The 17167-nt window shown below is 40.3% G+C and overlaps 1 protein-coding gene across 2 annotated transcripts in view; it reads left to right on the top strand.

Moving 5' to 3' along the window:
* ERBB4 (erb-b2 receptor tyrosine kinase 4) overlaps window positions 1-17167 on the top strand; it is a 579983-nt gene that overhangs the window by 520162 nt on the left and 42654 nt on the right. For both annotated transcript variants that reach the window (XM_081937069.1, XM_081937068.1), the window contains exons 20-22: window positions 777-932; window positions 1637-1712; window positions 15280-15426. In XM_081937069.1, the coding sequence (XP_081793195.1) occupies window positions 777-932; window positions 1637-1712; window positions 15280-15426 (379 nt within the window). The remainder of the gene's footprint in view (window positions 1-776; window positions 933-1636; window positions 1713-15279; window positions 15427-17167) is intronic.

The following is a 17167-nucleotide window of genomic DNA, read 5'->3' as shown; positions in this document are numbered from 1 at the left end:
ACTCAGAAATTGCGTAAAATTTTGCTCTTTTATAAGTGGGGGCAGGTGAAGGAAATAATCAAATCACGTTAAACTTGTTTTGTATAAAGTGTACTGCTTGTAAGTTTGTTTTGAGGTGCAATATTTAATATTAATAATAAATCAAAACAGTTTCAATCCAGTTTATTTGAAGGATCTCCTACACTCAAGTGAATTTGTTGAATAATACTGTTTCAAGCCCCTGGGCAATAGCACATCGCCATAATCATACCATAAAAGAGATTTCTTTGTGACAATCTTATGAAGTTTGAAATATCCTGAAATATCCTGATCCAATCCATGGCTATGTTTAAGAAATTTTAAAAAGCCTGTCTAATCACAAATTATATTTTGTATACTTCATTATTTCAACCAGTTGGATGTAGTAGTTAAGACAATAGACTAGAAATTGGGAGTTCAGGAGTTCTAATTCCTCCTTGGGCACAAGGCCAGGTGGGTGGCTTTGGCCCCGTCACTTTCTCTCAGCCCTAAAAAGGAGGGAATGGCAAGCCACTTCTGAAAAACCTTGCCAAGAAAATTGTAGGGACTTTCCAGGCTGAGAGTCAGATGTGATTGAATGGATGAAAAGAGATCCATTAGTTAAGTATAATAAATGAATAAATAAATAAATAAATAAACTGAAAAGCGAGGGAATGGATGAAATAAATAAATGGCTGCTTGTAAGATAGTTCTGATACCTATTACATAGATAACCATTATATAACAAGCATATTCTTTTTTGTGGTTTTGCTTATTAGGGAATGATGTACCTGGAAGAGAGGAGACTGGTTCATCGAGATTTGGCAGCACGAAATGTCTTGGTGAAGTCTCCAAATCATGTGAAGATCACAGACTTTGGCCTGGCAAGGCTACTAGAAGGTGATGAGAAGGAATATAGTGCTGATGGTGGAAAGGTAGGTTTCTTCAAAGTCATAAAATAGACCAGGCCGTTAACCTCCACCATAAAATGGGAAAGTTCATGTTTTAAAAAAAATATTTTTAAACAATAAATTAATGCATATTTATTGCTTTCATGAACCAAGTTTCTCTTCCCTACATTTATTTCAAAGAAAAAGATCAAGTCAAAATACAGCTAATCCTTGGTGTTAATGTCTATCCACTTTCTTTTACCTGTTAATCTATAATTTATAATGTGTACCAATCAGAACTTATCTTAAAAATGTAACTTTTTCAGTCAATTTTGTTTCAGAGGCCATGGCTCATACATATCTAAGTTCCATTAGCAGTACCTTTTAGAAACATAAAAAATTTGTTCCTGCTCCAGGGATGTTATCAATAACCAAAAACTCTTATGTCTGAACTCTGACTGGGTGAAACATAGGTCAAAACTTTTACCAACCAACGTACCTCAAATGTGGTAGCTTAAAGAAAGTGCCCAAATGTTTAACAAATTTTCTAATACATTAGAAGTTCTGCTATTGTTGAAGGCATTGAGGTATCAGGTAAGGAAGCTGGTATCTCTGAAAGGATGATGAACAGCAATACCTTTGGAATATGAAACTGAAAATCTAGTTTTTCACTTTGATTTTAAAGACATTTAGTGGGTAAATATTAGCCTTGTTAACTGTTTTTATTTTTCCTTCTTTTTTCATTCTAGATGCCAATCAAATGGATGGCTCTTGAGTGTATACATTATAGGAAATTCACACACCAGACAGATGTTTGGAGCTATGGTAAAATAAAATATATATTGAATTATATTCTGTAAATAATAACATTGTATTTATTTGCTAAGCCTTTTTATGACCTATTTTTAATAATAGGTCCATTGGCTAGATTTGTGAGTCCTAATTTTTCCCATTAAGCATATCTTGGAGCAGCAGTTCTCAAACCTTTATATTCTTAAAAATGATTGAAGAGCCACACACAACTGCAATCCGCTGTTTTTTGCCAGTTTCTACCCAAAAAATTGATTTGCTTAATTACCGTGGCATTTACTTAATGATCACTGCAAAAAAGGCTGGAAAATTACTTTCAGTCATGACTTATGACCACAGTGACTTTCAACCATAATTCCATCCTCAATTATGGACATAAATCAAGGATTATTCCAAATATATATATCAATATTTACTGTACTAAAAATTAAAGCTGAGAAAATTTCAAATATTTAATTATTTGACTTTGTGGATCCCATGAAAGGGTTTTGGGGACCCTGGATGTCCCCAAATAACGCTTTGAGAGCTGCTGTCTTGGAGGATGCAGTGAAAGATGCTTTCCTGGGTTCTGGATATGAAGGAATTGATTTTGAAAATGATGATCCTAGTTTACATGTTGTTAACCAAACTTATATAACTTTGTTTCCACATAGTAGGTGATTTTTTTTTTAAAAAAAGATCTGTATATTATTTATTTTATATGTTGAAAAAAATTGCAAATCCATGAAGCATTTGTGTCAGCTTGTTGAAACCACCTTTGGGCAGTGTTTTGCCTTACTGTTTGTAGGAGAAGGAGTAGCAATACCTGAGGGAGGAGTCAAAAGAGGAATCAGCCTAGAGCAGTGGTTCCCAATGTGGGGCCCACACCCCACACGGAGGCAATTTGATTTTTAATGGGGGCAATTTGAACCTTGTTTAAACCAAGTTAATGGCCTTTTAGGCTTCCTTCGCATGAGTAGAGTTCACTTTTTGAGTAATGCTTAGATTTTAGAGATGCTTAGGTGGGGTATGGCCAAAAAAAGGTTGGGAACCACTGGCCTAGAGTCTCTACGTAGCCACAAATGGATTAACTGCACCCCTTTTGAATTCTATTGAGCTTTATCTAATGCCAATATAGTGCTAACCTTTAGTTGAGTAGATTCCTGTTCATTGGCATGATTAATAATAAATAAGTTTAACGGGAACTTCATATGTGATCTTGGTCTTTCATGACTAATATTATTCTGCCACTTCTTGTCCTACATTGGTTTCATGATGGATATTTTTCTTACTGAGTTTTGAATATATAAAAAACAACATTTTTATATTCAACATTTATATGTTTAAAATATATGAATATTGCAATGATGATGATATCATCTTATAGAAATAGAAGCGTTTTATCCCATAATTGATAAATTATCATATCATAGAATAAATACAGGATTGGAGGATTAAGCTTTGAGCTGGAAAAACTGTTAGATCTGGGCAACGAGAGACAGACTGCGGACACGAAGTAACTCAACAGCTCATTTTATTAGTAGTAGTAGTGATCCAGCTTAACCTGTGGTCGGAGGGTTCCCCTTTTATAGGGATGAGGCACGCCCATTGACCAATCAGATGAATACCTGTTTCCCGCTGTAGGAGCGGACCTGAGGGAAGACTTATCTCGATATATGCTAATATCTAACACCCCTCCCCTCCTAGATGGGACGTTGCGGTAGGTGACATAGTCCTTTAGGTAGGTGGGTGTTTGTCTTGCTCGGGAGGAACGTCGGAGTTCAGGTTGCGTTGAAGTACTTGCAGGACTGGTTTCCTGTTGGTTTGAAGTGGTTGCAGGATCGGGTGCTTTTTCTGTTTCTGGAGGTCTTGCGTTTTCGATGCTCTTTTCCCTGGTATCTTGTTCGGCTGCGATGACGGGGGGTTGCTCAGCGGCTGTGATGACGGGGGGTTGCTCAGCTGCGTGCGTGATGTCCTGTCCCCCGCTTAGCTCGCCGGTGTCGTCGTTTCCTGGGATGAAGTTTCCCTGCGGTTGTCTTTCTGTGGACAGGAAACTTTCGCCCTCATCCCGTAAGTTGGATTGTGCTAGGCGACCTCGAAGCTGATCGATGTGCCTTCTCCAATTCCGCCCATCTTCAAGCTCTAACAAATACGATCGAGGGCCCATGATGCCAATGACCCTCGCCGGTATCCACAATGTCCCCCCTGTGTAATTTTGAGCATAAACAGTGTCTCCTTCTCTAAAAGATCTGACCTTACTTGTAGAGTCTGGGGGAGCCGAGGTAGAATAATTCGGGTGGAGCCTGTCCAGGTGAGACCGTAGGCGGCGACCCATTAGTAGTTCAGCGGGGCTTCTACCCGTCGTTGCGCTCGGGGTAATGTGTTGAATGAGGAGGTAATGGTCAATGCGTGTTTGCCAATCCCCCGGGCCCATCCTGGCGAGGGCCTCTTTCGCGAACCGCACCATTCTTTCTGCCTGACCATTGGACGCTGGATGGAATGGCGCGATGAGGGCGTGTCTGATTCCCAACCCTGCTAAAAATGTTTCGAACTGCATGGCCGTGAATTGGGGCCCGTTGTCCGATACTAACAGATCTGGTAGACCATGGGTGGCGAAAAGCCGCCTAAGAACCTTTATAACTGCCTCTGCCGTGGTTGATGTCATTAGGACTACATCTAACCATTTAGAATAAGCATCTACAACTATGAGGAAGGTTTGACCCTGGAATGGTCCTGCAAAATCAATATGAATGCGTGACCAGGGTGCCTTGGGTTTCTCCCATTCTGTGGCGGGCGCTTCCGGGGGTGCTGGTCTCGACTCCTGGCATGGGTCGCAAGTGGCCACCCACTCCTCTATTTCTTTGTCCATATTGGGCCACCACACATAACTTCTCGCTAACGCTTTCATTCTCACGATCCCCGGATGACCCATATGTAAAGCATTCAATACCTTTTTTCGTAGAGCAAAAGGAATAACAACTCGATCCCCCCACAACAAACATCCCTGTAACACGGAGAGTTCGTCCCGTTTAGACCAAAACATTTTGAATTCCGGGCCCACATTTCCCTTCGGCCACCCCCTCCATACCCAAGTTTGCACTTGTTTTATTAAATTGTCCTTCGAGGAGAACCTTGCGACATCGTAAGAAGAAACCGGTCCCGAATCCAAACAGTCAATGAGCAATACCGGTACTTCTGGAGTGGGGTCTGGCAAAATGTCTGGTAATGGGCAACGGCTGAGCGCATCTGCGTGCCCTAGAGTGGAGCCCGGTCGATGAATTAACTTGTAAGAGTACGCAGCCAGGAAAACAGTCCACCTGGTCATACGTGGAGAAAGGGAGACCGGAGTGGGGCGATTTCCCGCCAAAAGTCCTAACAGCGGTTTGTGATCAGTAATGAGTTCAAAATCGCGGCCGTAGAGGTATTCATGGAAACGTTTCACACCTGCAACGGCAGCCAATGCTTCTCTGTCCATTTGGCTGTAGTTCCTTTCGGCCGATGAAAGAGTTCTGGAGTAGAAAGCAATGGGTGCTTCTTTCCCGTCGGGCATCCTGTGGCTGAGGACTGCTCCAACCCCGAAAGGCGATGCGTCGCAGGTCAATACCAGCGGGAGGGTTTGACTGTATTGCACAAGTAGTGAGTCAGTGGTGAGCAGGCGCTTTACCCCGGCGAATGCTGCAGCTTCGGCTCGTCCCCATCTCCATGGTGCGTTCCTCTGGAGTAGACGGTGTAGTGGCTCAGCAACGGTCGCCTTCTGTCTCAGAAAAACGCTGTAGAAATTAAGTAGTCCGAGGAAGGCCTGCAACTCGGTTTGATTTCGTGGTGTGGGGGCGTCCTGGATTGCCTTAATTTTCTTTTCAGTGGGGTGAATTCCCTGACCATCAATTCTATAACCCAGGAATTCTACACTAGGCACGTTAATTTGGCATTTTTCTTTTTTAAGGCGGAGGCCCTTCTCTCTGATTCTGGCCAAAACAGATCTGACTCTTTTGTTTAGTTGCTCCTCGTTTGCAGCGGACACCAAGATATCGTCAAAATATGGGACGACTCCCGGTATCCCTTGCAACAGTCGTTCCATGACGCTCTGGAACAATCCTGGAGCAATACTTACGCCGAATTGTAGCCGGTTGCATTTAAACGCTCCTCTGTGCGTCACTATAGTCTGGGCCTCCGCTGTGGCGCTATCTACTGGCAGTTGCTGGTAAGCTTGTGCCATATCTAACTTAGCGAAAACCTTTCCTGGCCCCAATGAGTGCAATAGGTGCTGTACTACGGGCACCGGATATGCGCTCTGTTGTAGCGCGACATTAATTGTGCATTTATAGTCTGCGCACAAGCGGACTGATCCGTCTGACTTAACTGGGGTCACGATAGGTGTCTCCCAACGCGCGTGATCTACCGGCTCAAGGATTCCTTGTTCCACTAACTTATCTATCTCTTTATCTATTTTTGGGCGGAGTGCAAAAGGCACTCGTCTCGGTTTAAGTCGGATTGGCGCCACATTTGGATCTAAATTGAACGATATTGGTTTGCCCACATACTTACCAAGACCGGAGCTGAACACATCCTCGAACTCCTTAAAGATCTTTTCAGCGCTGCTGTTTCTCACGGCGTTGATTCCGGTGACTTCTAATCCCAGGGCTTCAAACCAATCAAGCCCCAGGAGGTTCTGCAATGGCGCGCTGGAGATGGTCACGGGCAGCTGGGCTTCGATGTCCTTAAACTGGATGTGGAATGTGCCTTGGCCCACGATGGGGACTTGGTTCCCCTGGTAGTCTCGTAGCAGGACGTCAGGAGCGCGCAGTTGGCTCTTTCTGAGGCCGGGAATGGCCTGTTTCATGGATGCCCATGAAATGATCGTCAGGGTTGATCCTGTGTCAACCTCCAGCTCGCAGGGTGAGCCCTCCAAGAGGACTGTGACTTTCAGCCTTTTGGGCCGCTTAGGGCGGACCTGATGTATCGTGGTGAGATACGTTCGCAACTCCTCTCTCTGGGTCAACTCTATCTCATCGTCTATATCCTGAAAATACTCTCGTTGAGCGTCTTGGTAGAACGCTCTTTCGGCTCTCTGTGTGAATTCTCTCTGGGGATACGCTCGCTCACTTTCTTGTGAGTAATCTCTCTGGGAATACGCTCGTTCAGCTCTTTGGGGAGTTTCTCTCTGGGTAAACACTTGTGGATTTCTCTCTGGGCGCCCTTTTTGATTTCGCCAAGCCCCTGGGTTGGGCTTCTGTTGGCGGTACATGGGTGGCTGCCGTGAGGCAGGGACTCCGCTCCGGCACACTCGTGCGATGTGCCCAAGTTTGTTGCAGTGCGAACAAACAACGTTCCTGAACCTGCAAGTAGACCTGGGGTGATTCCCTCCGCAGCTTGCGCAGGGCGGCAAGCGGGATCCGGGTTTCCCCCCAGGCCTCCAGTGACTGCTCTGCATTAGGTGACTGTCCTCGAACTCGGGATCCACGTAGTCGGGGCTTGCGTCTTCGTAGTGGACTCTGGTTTGTCTCGGTGCCGGCTGGGTTTCGTTGACCCTTCTTTGTATGGTCACTGCTGATTTCTCCGCTGATTCCGACGCTCTTGCTTTGTTCAATGCTGACTGTAGGGTTAGATTCGGGTTGGCTAACAGTTTCTTTTGCAACGAAATGTCTCTTACCCCACAGATGAATTGCTCTAAGATATGCTCTTCCAAATCCCTGTATTCACAGTGGGCTGCTATTCTTCGTAGAGCTGCAACAAATTGGTTAATGGATTCTCCCGCCATTTGAGTCCTCGTGTTGAATTCTTTGCGGCTGACATGGCGGGACGGTTTTGGCGCGTAATGTGTTTCCAAGGCTTGTTTCAGCGTCGCCCACGGTACTGCTTGTATTGGAGTAGGCGCGGTGAGGTCTCTGGCCGTATTGAAGACTTCCTTTCCGCAGTAGCCGAGGAAGATATTTTTCTTTCTTGCATCGGTGATCCCCGTGTACTCATTTGCTTCGAGGAAACACTCGAAGCGAATCATGAAGGCTTCCCATTCGTCGGTTGCTGGGTCGAAAGGAGCGGGGGGAGCATGCATCGCCATTTTCTCAGTTTGAATTTGCCGCGCTGCGGTGATCTGAGATGGCTGCCGGAATTTCTGCCGAATTCCTGGGCTGGATCAAATCCGGAGATTCTTGAAGTGCGCTCTTCGTCCTATCTGTCTCTCAATCCCACCTTCGTCGCCAATGTTAGATCTGGGCAACGAGAGACAGACTGCGGACACGAAGTAACTCAACAGCTCATTTTATTAGTAGTAGTAGTGATCCAGCTTAACCTGTGGTCGGAGGGTTCCCCTTTTATAGGGATGAGGCACGCCCATTGACCAATCAGATGAATACCTGTTTCCCGCTGTAGGAGCGGACCTGAGGGAAGACTTATCTCGATATATGCTAATATCTAACAAAAACTAACATGGGAATTTCACAAGCAACCTTGCCTTTATAAAAAGTTCAGGTACATCTATAAATCCATACCTATGGAATTTGGTTAATGTAATTAATTAGAATGTTAAGCTAATTTTATTGATGTCTGTTGATGGCCACTTGAAGAACTACTTGACTTGTTTTAGTATGATTTATCTGCCCCTTTGGTTAAACAGAATTGAATTTTAAAAGCTATATACCACTGATGTACTAATGCAAAAAAACCAAAAAAAAAACAAACCCCACACCACCATCCTTTATAATATATTCTGCTATAGTAGCTGAAGAGACAATGTGTTTTATCCAATATTTTATCCAACTGTTTTCCAAAGCAGTTAAACATTGTGGTTTAATTTGCTAATCTGTAAACTACATGTTTTGTCCCTTCTATTATTGCTTCATTTTGCTACCTAGCTATGTTCATTGGCAATGGTTAATTATTCTCTGGAAAACTGTCCAACATGAACTTTTATTCTAATCTAAAGTCTGGATCTGTAGCCTCTTCCTATTAAACTTTGCTCATAGGTAAACCAAAGTACATTGGGACTTATTATTAGGATGCCTTTATTAAATCGCAGCCTTATTCCTAGTGCCTCTTAAATGAGAAACAACAAATCTGTTTAGTGTTATAACACTGAATGGCTTAATAATACATGGCTGTCACTATCCTACTTTTAATTTATTGACTATTATGTTTATTTCCTATGTGGGTTTTCAGTGTACATAGGTTTTTTTGTAATTGACTATAAGCCTTTTCCCTCCTTTATTAAAATACTGTCTCTTTATCAAATATTCTCTCTCTCTCTCTGTTTGTTTGCACATGCATGTAATTTGCTATGAAGTTTGGAAGAGCAGTTCAGTCAATAAAGATATGTAGATAAATTATCTTGCAAACCACCATCTGATCCAGGGGCATCTTCTGGAGGAAGAGGATCAAAAAAGTTAAAGTGTAATAATGCAAGTAAAAAACTGGTGGGGCTTTGATCGTGACCAGCTCTCTCTCCCGATGGATAATTTTGAGCTTATTCATTACCTATTCTTCTAAATCCAGTTTAAAATTTTCTTGAGGTTCATCTTCATTGTCTTCATTATTTTCAGCTATGTGCTAATATTAAATGTGATTGATATGATCATATTATATGTAGAAAACTTGTAGTTTTTCAGTTGCTGTAATCAAACCTAGTCCTTTCTAACTCAATGCTGGCAGATAGTGGAACTCAGAACACTCCAGTATCACCTTGTTAGACACTTGAAGAGAACCAATAACACTAGTCTAAACTCTTCTCATTATCCATTCTTCTGTTCACTGTTGTTGACATTAATAAAACTTGGTATTTCTAAAATGCTTTACTAACCCAGGTGCATGTAGAAATGTACATCTTGCTATGAGAAAAGGTTGGAGTAGGTGTGTTGTATGTGAAGGAGAACTGGCTCTTTTAAGCAAGAAAACAGGTGGGTTGTTACTACCATGGCTCATACCTATAGAAGTCATGGTGAAATGCTTAGTGATGCCATGCTGGCATACCAATGTCTCTGATGGGCACTCCACAAAGAGAATGTTGAAGCTTGTTGTTGGAAAGATTGCATGAAACTATTCAACTGGCCTGTAAGTAAATGATCAATTTTAAAAGGAAATGGGGGAAGGGGAGATTTGCTCTGTAATTAGGCCAATTTCTATCATCCCAAAGCATCCCAAGCTCCTTATGCTTGGCAGAAGGAGGGGAAGAGAGCATGGAGCAGAGTGAGGGTATGCAGAGTGATGATACTTTATTGTATCCAAGAAGGAACAGGAAGAGAGGGAATGTTCCAAAAATAATACCCACTGATAGGGCACTGATAGAAGGCAGCATCTGGCTGAGACAGAAATGAAGTGGAAAATAGCAATACTTTCCCATTTCAAGAGGAACTTGATTGGCAGTATTGAAATTTGTATCCATGGCTAAAATGGGACTGGAATAGAAATGTAATTCAGTTCCATGCAGTGGTTATAGTACTGTGTGATTAAAAATCAAAAGGAGGCCTTTATCTGGAAGAGTTCTTTGTGTCATTCTTTCCTACATCAAGAAAGCACATTTTCAAACCTCATAATTATAAGTCAAATGGAGCAAACTGAGTCTTTCCCATGTTAATAATTGTGCTGCTAATTTATTTGGAGCAACTTTGTGGGATTCTACCATGGAACAATAGCTCCCTTGTTGCATTCAGTGTGTATAAACACGATCAACATCTTATGTTTAGCTTGCAGATGTATGGGTGTGAAGAAAGAATATGCACATATAACACATTTACTTTTTATTTTATTTTTGAGAAGTGATGACAGTTCTTAATTTTTCTGTAAAAAAGGATTCTGAATTTAATTTAATTTAATTTAGGATCATTTCTATTAAATTCTATTCTTGCTTCTTATTGCAAATTCCTTTATTTGTTTCTGTTGTTTTTTTCTGTGAGTCTGATAATGGGAAGGTACAAGGACTCAGCAAAGAATTCTTGTTGGTTGAGTAATGTGTAGTCCTGCCCTGAACACCAAGACATCCAAAGGACTGCCAATTGAGTACAAGAAGACAGGAAGCCCCAGGAAAGCCTTTTCACAAAATTAGAAAGGAAAGAAGCAAATCAGAGTTGAGCTTGGATAGTTGTGGCTCCACACAGGAGAGTCACAGCCATTTGTCTAAGTGCATTATTTTAAATATGTAGAATGCAACACATTTTTTCTTAATAGCTTAAGCATACAAGACTCCATCCTGAACTGACATGTCAACAATGAGAAGGTGAACCTTTATATTTTTCAATACCATGGACTTCATAAAATTCTTTGTCCAGAGGACTTTTGAGAGGAGGGAAAAATTCAATGGAATGCTGACACCTGCATCCAGAAGGATTTTCAGAGTAGGTGCTCCCTTTATATATGTCGCCACAAAATGGAGTCTCAGAGGTACTGCAAGATGCCTCCAGCAGAGCAGAAGGACCCGTCTCTCCAAATCTAACTAATTTCTGAGTTATTTTGGCATAGTGGAATCAGTGCTTGTGGCAGCTTCATTACCTTCTTCCAGAAAATATAGAAAATACAGGATCCATGAGGCTCATGGGTGGGAGCTAACTGCCAGATTAAAAAAGACAGCTTTTAATCCTTATTTGAACCCGTTCAGTTGTGGTAATTAATGCATCAAGCTAGCAACCCAAGACCACGAGTTCTAATCCTGCCTTGTGCACAAATCCAGCTGGATGACTTTGGGCCAGTCACTCTCTCACAGTTCTGTGAATCAGGCATGGGCAAACCACATCTGAAACCTTGCGAAGAAAACTGCAGGGATTAACCCACAAGCCAACACTGACTCCAAGGCACAAAAACAAACAATTTTGTAAAATTGTTTTTCCAAATGATGAGTGTTGAGATGCACATTTGGGATTTTTTTAAAGAAGGCACTGGAACTCATCCCAGTTCCAATTTCTTCTTAAAATTAGGAGAGCTGTCTAAGGAGCCAAGCTTACTAGTGAAGGCCAGATACAGGTGGCCTGTAACTTTGCCTCAAATTACAGTATTCATCCCTTGAGTGATGGGACTGCACAGGAAATGGCATTGCCTGGAGCAATACAGAATCAAAGATCCATCAGAAAGAAGAGGCATTTGGCAAGAACAGAAATGAATAAATTATAAGAAATGATTGCTTTCTTTCCCTAATGTATTCTCATTAAAAGCTGGCAATGTTTTACCAATATGCAAACTGTCAAAACTTTTTTTTCCTGAAGAGTTAATCCCAAATGGGAAAGTCTGAGAAACAAAAATGCATTGTAGTCAATAAGCCAGTATGTGTGTCTTTATACTAAATTCCTCTCTCTCTCCCTCCCTCCCTCCTTCCCTCCGTCCGTCCGTGTGTGTGTGTGTGTGTGTGTGTGTGTGTCCTATGTCAGAGTATATTGAGAATGAAACCCCATCCCCCCAAAAGAAACATAGCTTATCTCAGTCAATCTCCTCTCTCTATTTTTTTACAGTAGGCCCATCAGTGTCCTTTTCCGGCCTGATCTCAGAAAGGCAGGATGTTTGTTATCCCAGGTCAGCTTCTCCTCACCTCTGTGATTCCTGTGATTGTGAGAAAGAAGCCTTTTTCCTCTGGTTTTCCCTTTTCTTGACTCTTGCAGTATTCAATATCTCCTGCTCCACCTTCTACACTTTCTACTCTCACAAAGAGCCCCTGGCACCTGGTCTTTTCTTCTTAACAGGCCATCCTTTTCACACCAATGATCCATTATGGGGAGGGTCTTTGACCCTCACTCCACCCAGGTGCTTTCCAGATCAGGCTTTTCCTCTCCTCCTGGCTTGCATGTTGTACCTGTAACTTGAGGATGGTGTACAGTGTATAGTAGAACTCAATAAATCCAAGCAAAATATGGTTAATAATTCTAGGGAAAGATGAATAATGAATGTATTATATGCATTTGTGGAAATCCTAGTGTGCTCGTATGTTTATGTATATGTGATTGTGTTGCTTCTGGAAGTTAAATGTGACAGCTTGCTAGATGTGATGCTTTGTAAGATGTGCTTCTTTGCTTAATGACATGTTTTAAATTATCTTTAAAATAAAGCAAAAATATGTAGGTCTCATTTGTTCTGAATAAATGGAAATGTGGTTAATAACATCTGATGCTCTGAATTAGAAAAGCAATAATTTTAGGTCAACTTTGTTTGCTTATTTATTTACAAAGAGACAAAAATAGCAATTACTCCCTCCTCCCTCCCTTTGGCCTCTTTAGTAATTTTCTCAGCATTCACTCACTTCAAATTGTACTTTCCTTGCCTCTGATAATCCTTGTACTGCCTCCTAATATATGTCTCAATTTAGGTTTTATAGATTTACAGTGTTTTGTTATGGCAAAATAAGGGTATTCAACTTTTAAGCTTTTGAGTTGAATTGACTGGCATTGCATAGATCTTTCTAACCTTGAACAGGGCACTCCTATCTTACATTGTGCAATATTGTGATGGTGGACCACTAGTAATTGCAAAGCTCAGGTGGAAAGACCGATGAAGTGGTTGGGAAGAACTTCACTTTTCTTTCCCTATTCAACTCGTCCTTCCACACCAGCCTCTGCATCTGATACTTTGACACCACAGCCAAATGAGAGAATCTTCTTTATGAACTACTTTGTGAGCCAGCAATGTTAACTTGTACATTTATAAGGATAAGGGGAAAGATGGGAGGTTGGGATTACTTGAATCCAGAGTATCTATAGCTTTTCACATGCTTTCCTAACATAATATTGCTAGGAAGACCAGTTGAATTATGAGGAAAACTAAAATCATGGCATTTGCCAAATGACACAAGAGCCATTCCTGGAGGATATATAACCAGAAGATTGAGCAGGTCTTCTATTTTAAAATACCTGGGAGAGCTGCTTCATTCTGCCAAAAGTAGGAAACCCCATGGGAACTGCACTAATGAAAATGCACAGAGGAATTCGTCTGCTATCCTTAAATTCCTTAAAAGGTGTCCATTCCATACTCCTTCAGCACTCAAAACTATTCAGAGCCAAGCCACTAGCACAATGTCTTTATGATGCTTCTATTTTATACTAGAACTTGTTCAATCTAAATTTCTTAAGATTAGCTTTTCAAGTCCCAAAATGTGTCTCTAATGGCACTATGACCCTCTGAGACTAGAGACAAGACTTGTAAAAGTGAATGCTAGAGGATAGGTGGCCATACTCCATACTCAATTACTGGCTCAAACTATTTTCTCTTTGGTCTTGCCTCATTATCTATGAGGATGATTTTCATTCACATAGAAAAAGACAGGGACAACTAAAATCTCACCCTTGGCCTTCTCTCCAGATCTTCTACTTAGAATTGAATATACGATCAGGTTCTCATTAAACAGTGGGCAGCAGACACAGAGTGCCAGTTGGATCTAATCAAATCCCCAGCCTATTGCCAATGAATCCTATAGGTACAGTGCTTTCCCTATGGTATACTAAGCTCAAAGAACCTAACCATAAGTAACTTTGTTCTGGCATGCCCTTCCCTTGGCTCTTCTTGAAGGCTAATATAGGAAGATCCCCTACCTAGAGAGGCAATGACCCTGCAACTCTGGACATGTGGAAACAATAAAACATGTACTCCTCTAGTGCCTTTACTACAGAGACATTCATACTAGCCTTATCTCACTATTATTGCACTTCTTCATACAGGACAATTCTACACCTCCCTGCTGTTTCAGATACTAATCTAATGTTGTAAAGTTGTACACAGCAGTGCTTAAAATCCATCAGATAATAGACCTGTGCCATAAACTAGTCTTAATGGGCATCTAGTTCATCATTCTAAGAGTGCTCTCAACTGTGATAGATTTAGTCTGTAAATACAGACTGTATGTTCACCTACCTCCATCTAATGTTCCTACCTCTCCTTTTAGATTCCTTTTACATTTTTGTTTTTATATATGCATTTCAGTTTTATACTTTTTAAACCTTTTTATAATTATTTTTATACTCTCATGTATTTTATGCTTTTTAATTGACCATCCTCCTTTTGATAGTCTTTGACCATAATAAAAATTTGATTGATTGTGACGGATGCTTTCCTTTGGTTTTTCTTAACGTGAAAGTGTTAAAAATGTTGGAAAGAAAATGTTGGAAAGAAAGCCTCAGACAATTTCCAGGAATCAGAAAGTGATATCCAACAATAGATTTTCTCTCTGAGATCTAAGCTTTCTCTAAGATCAAGAAAGGAAAAGTCCTTCCAAAGGATTCTAAGAGAGTGGCCTTACATGTATTTTTTGTATCTTGATTATGACAATGGCCTTACAGTTTCAAGTTTGGATAGATTAAATACAGATTTTAAAAATTATGGTCTCAATCCACCATTGAGTGCTGCAATGCTTAAAAGTGCTCAGGAGATTTAACATGCAAAAGCTATTCATGTCAGGGAGGGTTGTTCAAGAGAAAGGAATGACAAAGAAATTGCTAAAGATGGGTAAAAGAAGTAGAGATACTTGAGCGATGGTGAATGCCAAATGACACTTGTATCGACACTTGTCTTCTATTTTATCTTTTGACTCATGGAGTCTGTTTTGCATATTTTAACAAGAATTGACTACAATATTATAGCCAGGTAAATGATTATGTGTTTCAGGTATGCGTGGACTATTGTAAGATTCTCACTTTTGCTTTAGGTGTCACCATTTGGGAGCTTATGACTTTTGGTGGAAAGCCTTATGATGGGATCCCAACAAGAGATATTCCTGACTTGTTAGAGAAAGGAGAGCGGTTACCACAGCCACCTATCTGCACCATTGATGTTTACATGGTAATGGTGAAATGTGAGTAGTTTTAATTTGATACTAGCTTTTTGGATGGGCAAGTTTTACTGAAAGGGTTTCCCTTGCAGTTGTCTGTCAGAAATCCTTTGTAGTAATGCGTGCCATTTTGAAGCATCATTGATGCACTTATGTAAATTATATTCAAATAATATGCATTAACATCTTGATGTTTGTATGGAGATGAATCTGATTAAAGGGCCTTGTGTTAGTTGAATCCTTATTGTTAGTAGATAATATCACACAGTATTGCCATGCATCAAATCCATTGCAGTCAAATAACATCCCTTTCTATGACAACTGGTTAATCAGATGATAACATTTTGTTGTTCTAGAATCATATATGAAAAGTTGTAAAGAAACATTGTTTCGAATTACAATATAAAAAAATAGAATGAAACAAGACCAGTTTGGTGGAATAGTTTTCCTTGATACAACCAGCCATTTATAGATGTTGATATGCCATGCTAACTAGAGTACATTTCTGTGAGAACATTAGAATCAAGGAGAATCTGGAGGCAAATTATTTTGTTTATGTTTGAATCTGGATTCTTACCTAGCACATCCCCCTCCCCAACTGTTCAGCTGCTAGAAGATGTAAATCCTTCATCTCCAGTTTTAATTTTAAAAGAATTAAGAAATACTCTGTGGTATTTCTGGTTTAATTTAAATGAGATTAACGAACAGCCATTTCTTCCATGTGGCTTGCTGCTCACATACACAAGTGAAAACATTATCATAAGATACAAAGAAGATGATCCCACTAATAGTTTGAGTTGAGTGGTAGCAGCAGGGTACAGCTATTGGATAGGAAGCATCAACTTTATACTGGCTAAGTGGAAGAAAGAGAAGGAGAAGGAGAAGAAAAAGAAGAAATCCTGCTTTTGGTATTATATGATAATTGATGATAATCAAGTCAAGCATGTGAAAGTTTAAAAAAAGCAAAACCATAATTGATATCAGCCCAAATTCAAAATAATAACATAGTGCAGGGAATGAGTAAGACTTAAAACATCCAAAATTAATGTGGGATATCTTGGCCTTGAGTCAGTCAAAATCATGGTCAATGTAGAGGCTGTAAACTGGACCCATTAACTGTGATAAATATTAGTTTAGTTTGGGTTCTCTTAGGAGCAGTTCGTATCTCATCTTTTGTTCTTCTATCTGCTTTTCCCAGAGTAGACTTAAATACAAAAAATTTAAATGCACGCTTTCAGAAGAGCATAACTTTTAAAAATTCTGTTGTAACAAAAAATGAATGCATTTTTTCCCTTTGGAAGCTTTACACTGCAACTCAGTTGTCATTTCAATGATGCATTGTTTTGTTGCCTGCTGCGTATCTGACTGCAGGTGGAATCACATATGATTGAAAAGCCATCCAGAAAAGTTACTATTTGTTCATAGAAAACTTTTATTTAATATACTGGTTGATATAATTTCAGTTGGCAAATAAATGTTTTTATTGATTCTTCTGACATAAACGTGACATAGATTTAGATCAAGTCTGGATTATTCATGTCAGACAAACAAGACCAGAATTTCACACTTTGCACTGGAAATTAAAATTTTATTTGAATCTTTTTTGAAGATTTTTATTGTAAGCTGCTTTAGAAATGTACAGATAAATATATTGTTTTATTGTTAATAAATAGCAAAAGTACTGATTCTGAAAATAAATTATTAGGCCTTGTCATCCCTGTTGTTTCATTATTCTTTTTTCCTCAGTTTCCTTAATAAAGTTATC

Source organism: Natrix helvetica (genome assembly GCF_964273705.1).
Source record: "Natrix helvetica genome assembly, chromosome: 1".
NCBI lineage: Eukaryota > Metazoa > Chordata > Lepidosauria > Squamata > Natricidae > Natrix > Natrix helvetica.
The sequence above is the reverse complement of the archived record's forward strand: the minus strand, read 5'-3'. Positions and strand labels throughout refer to the sequence as shown.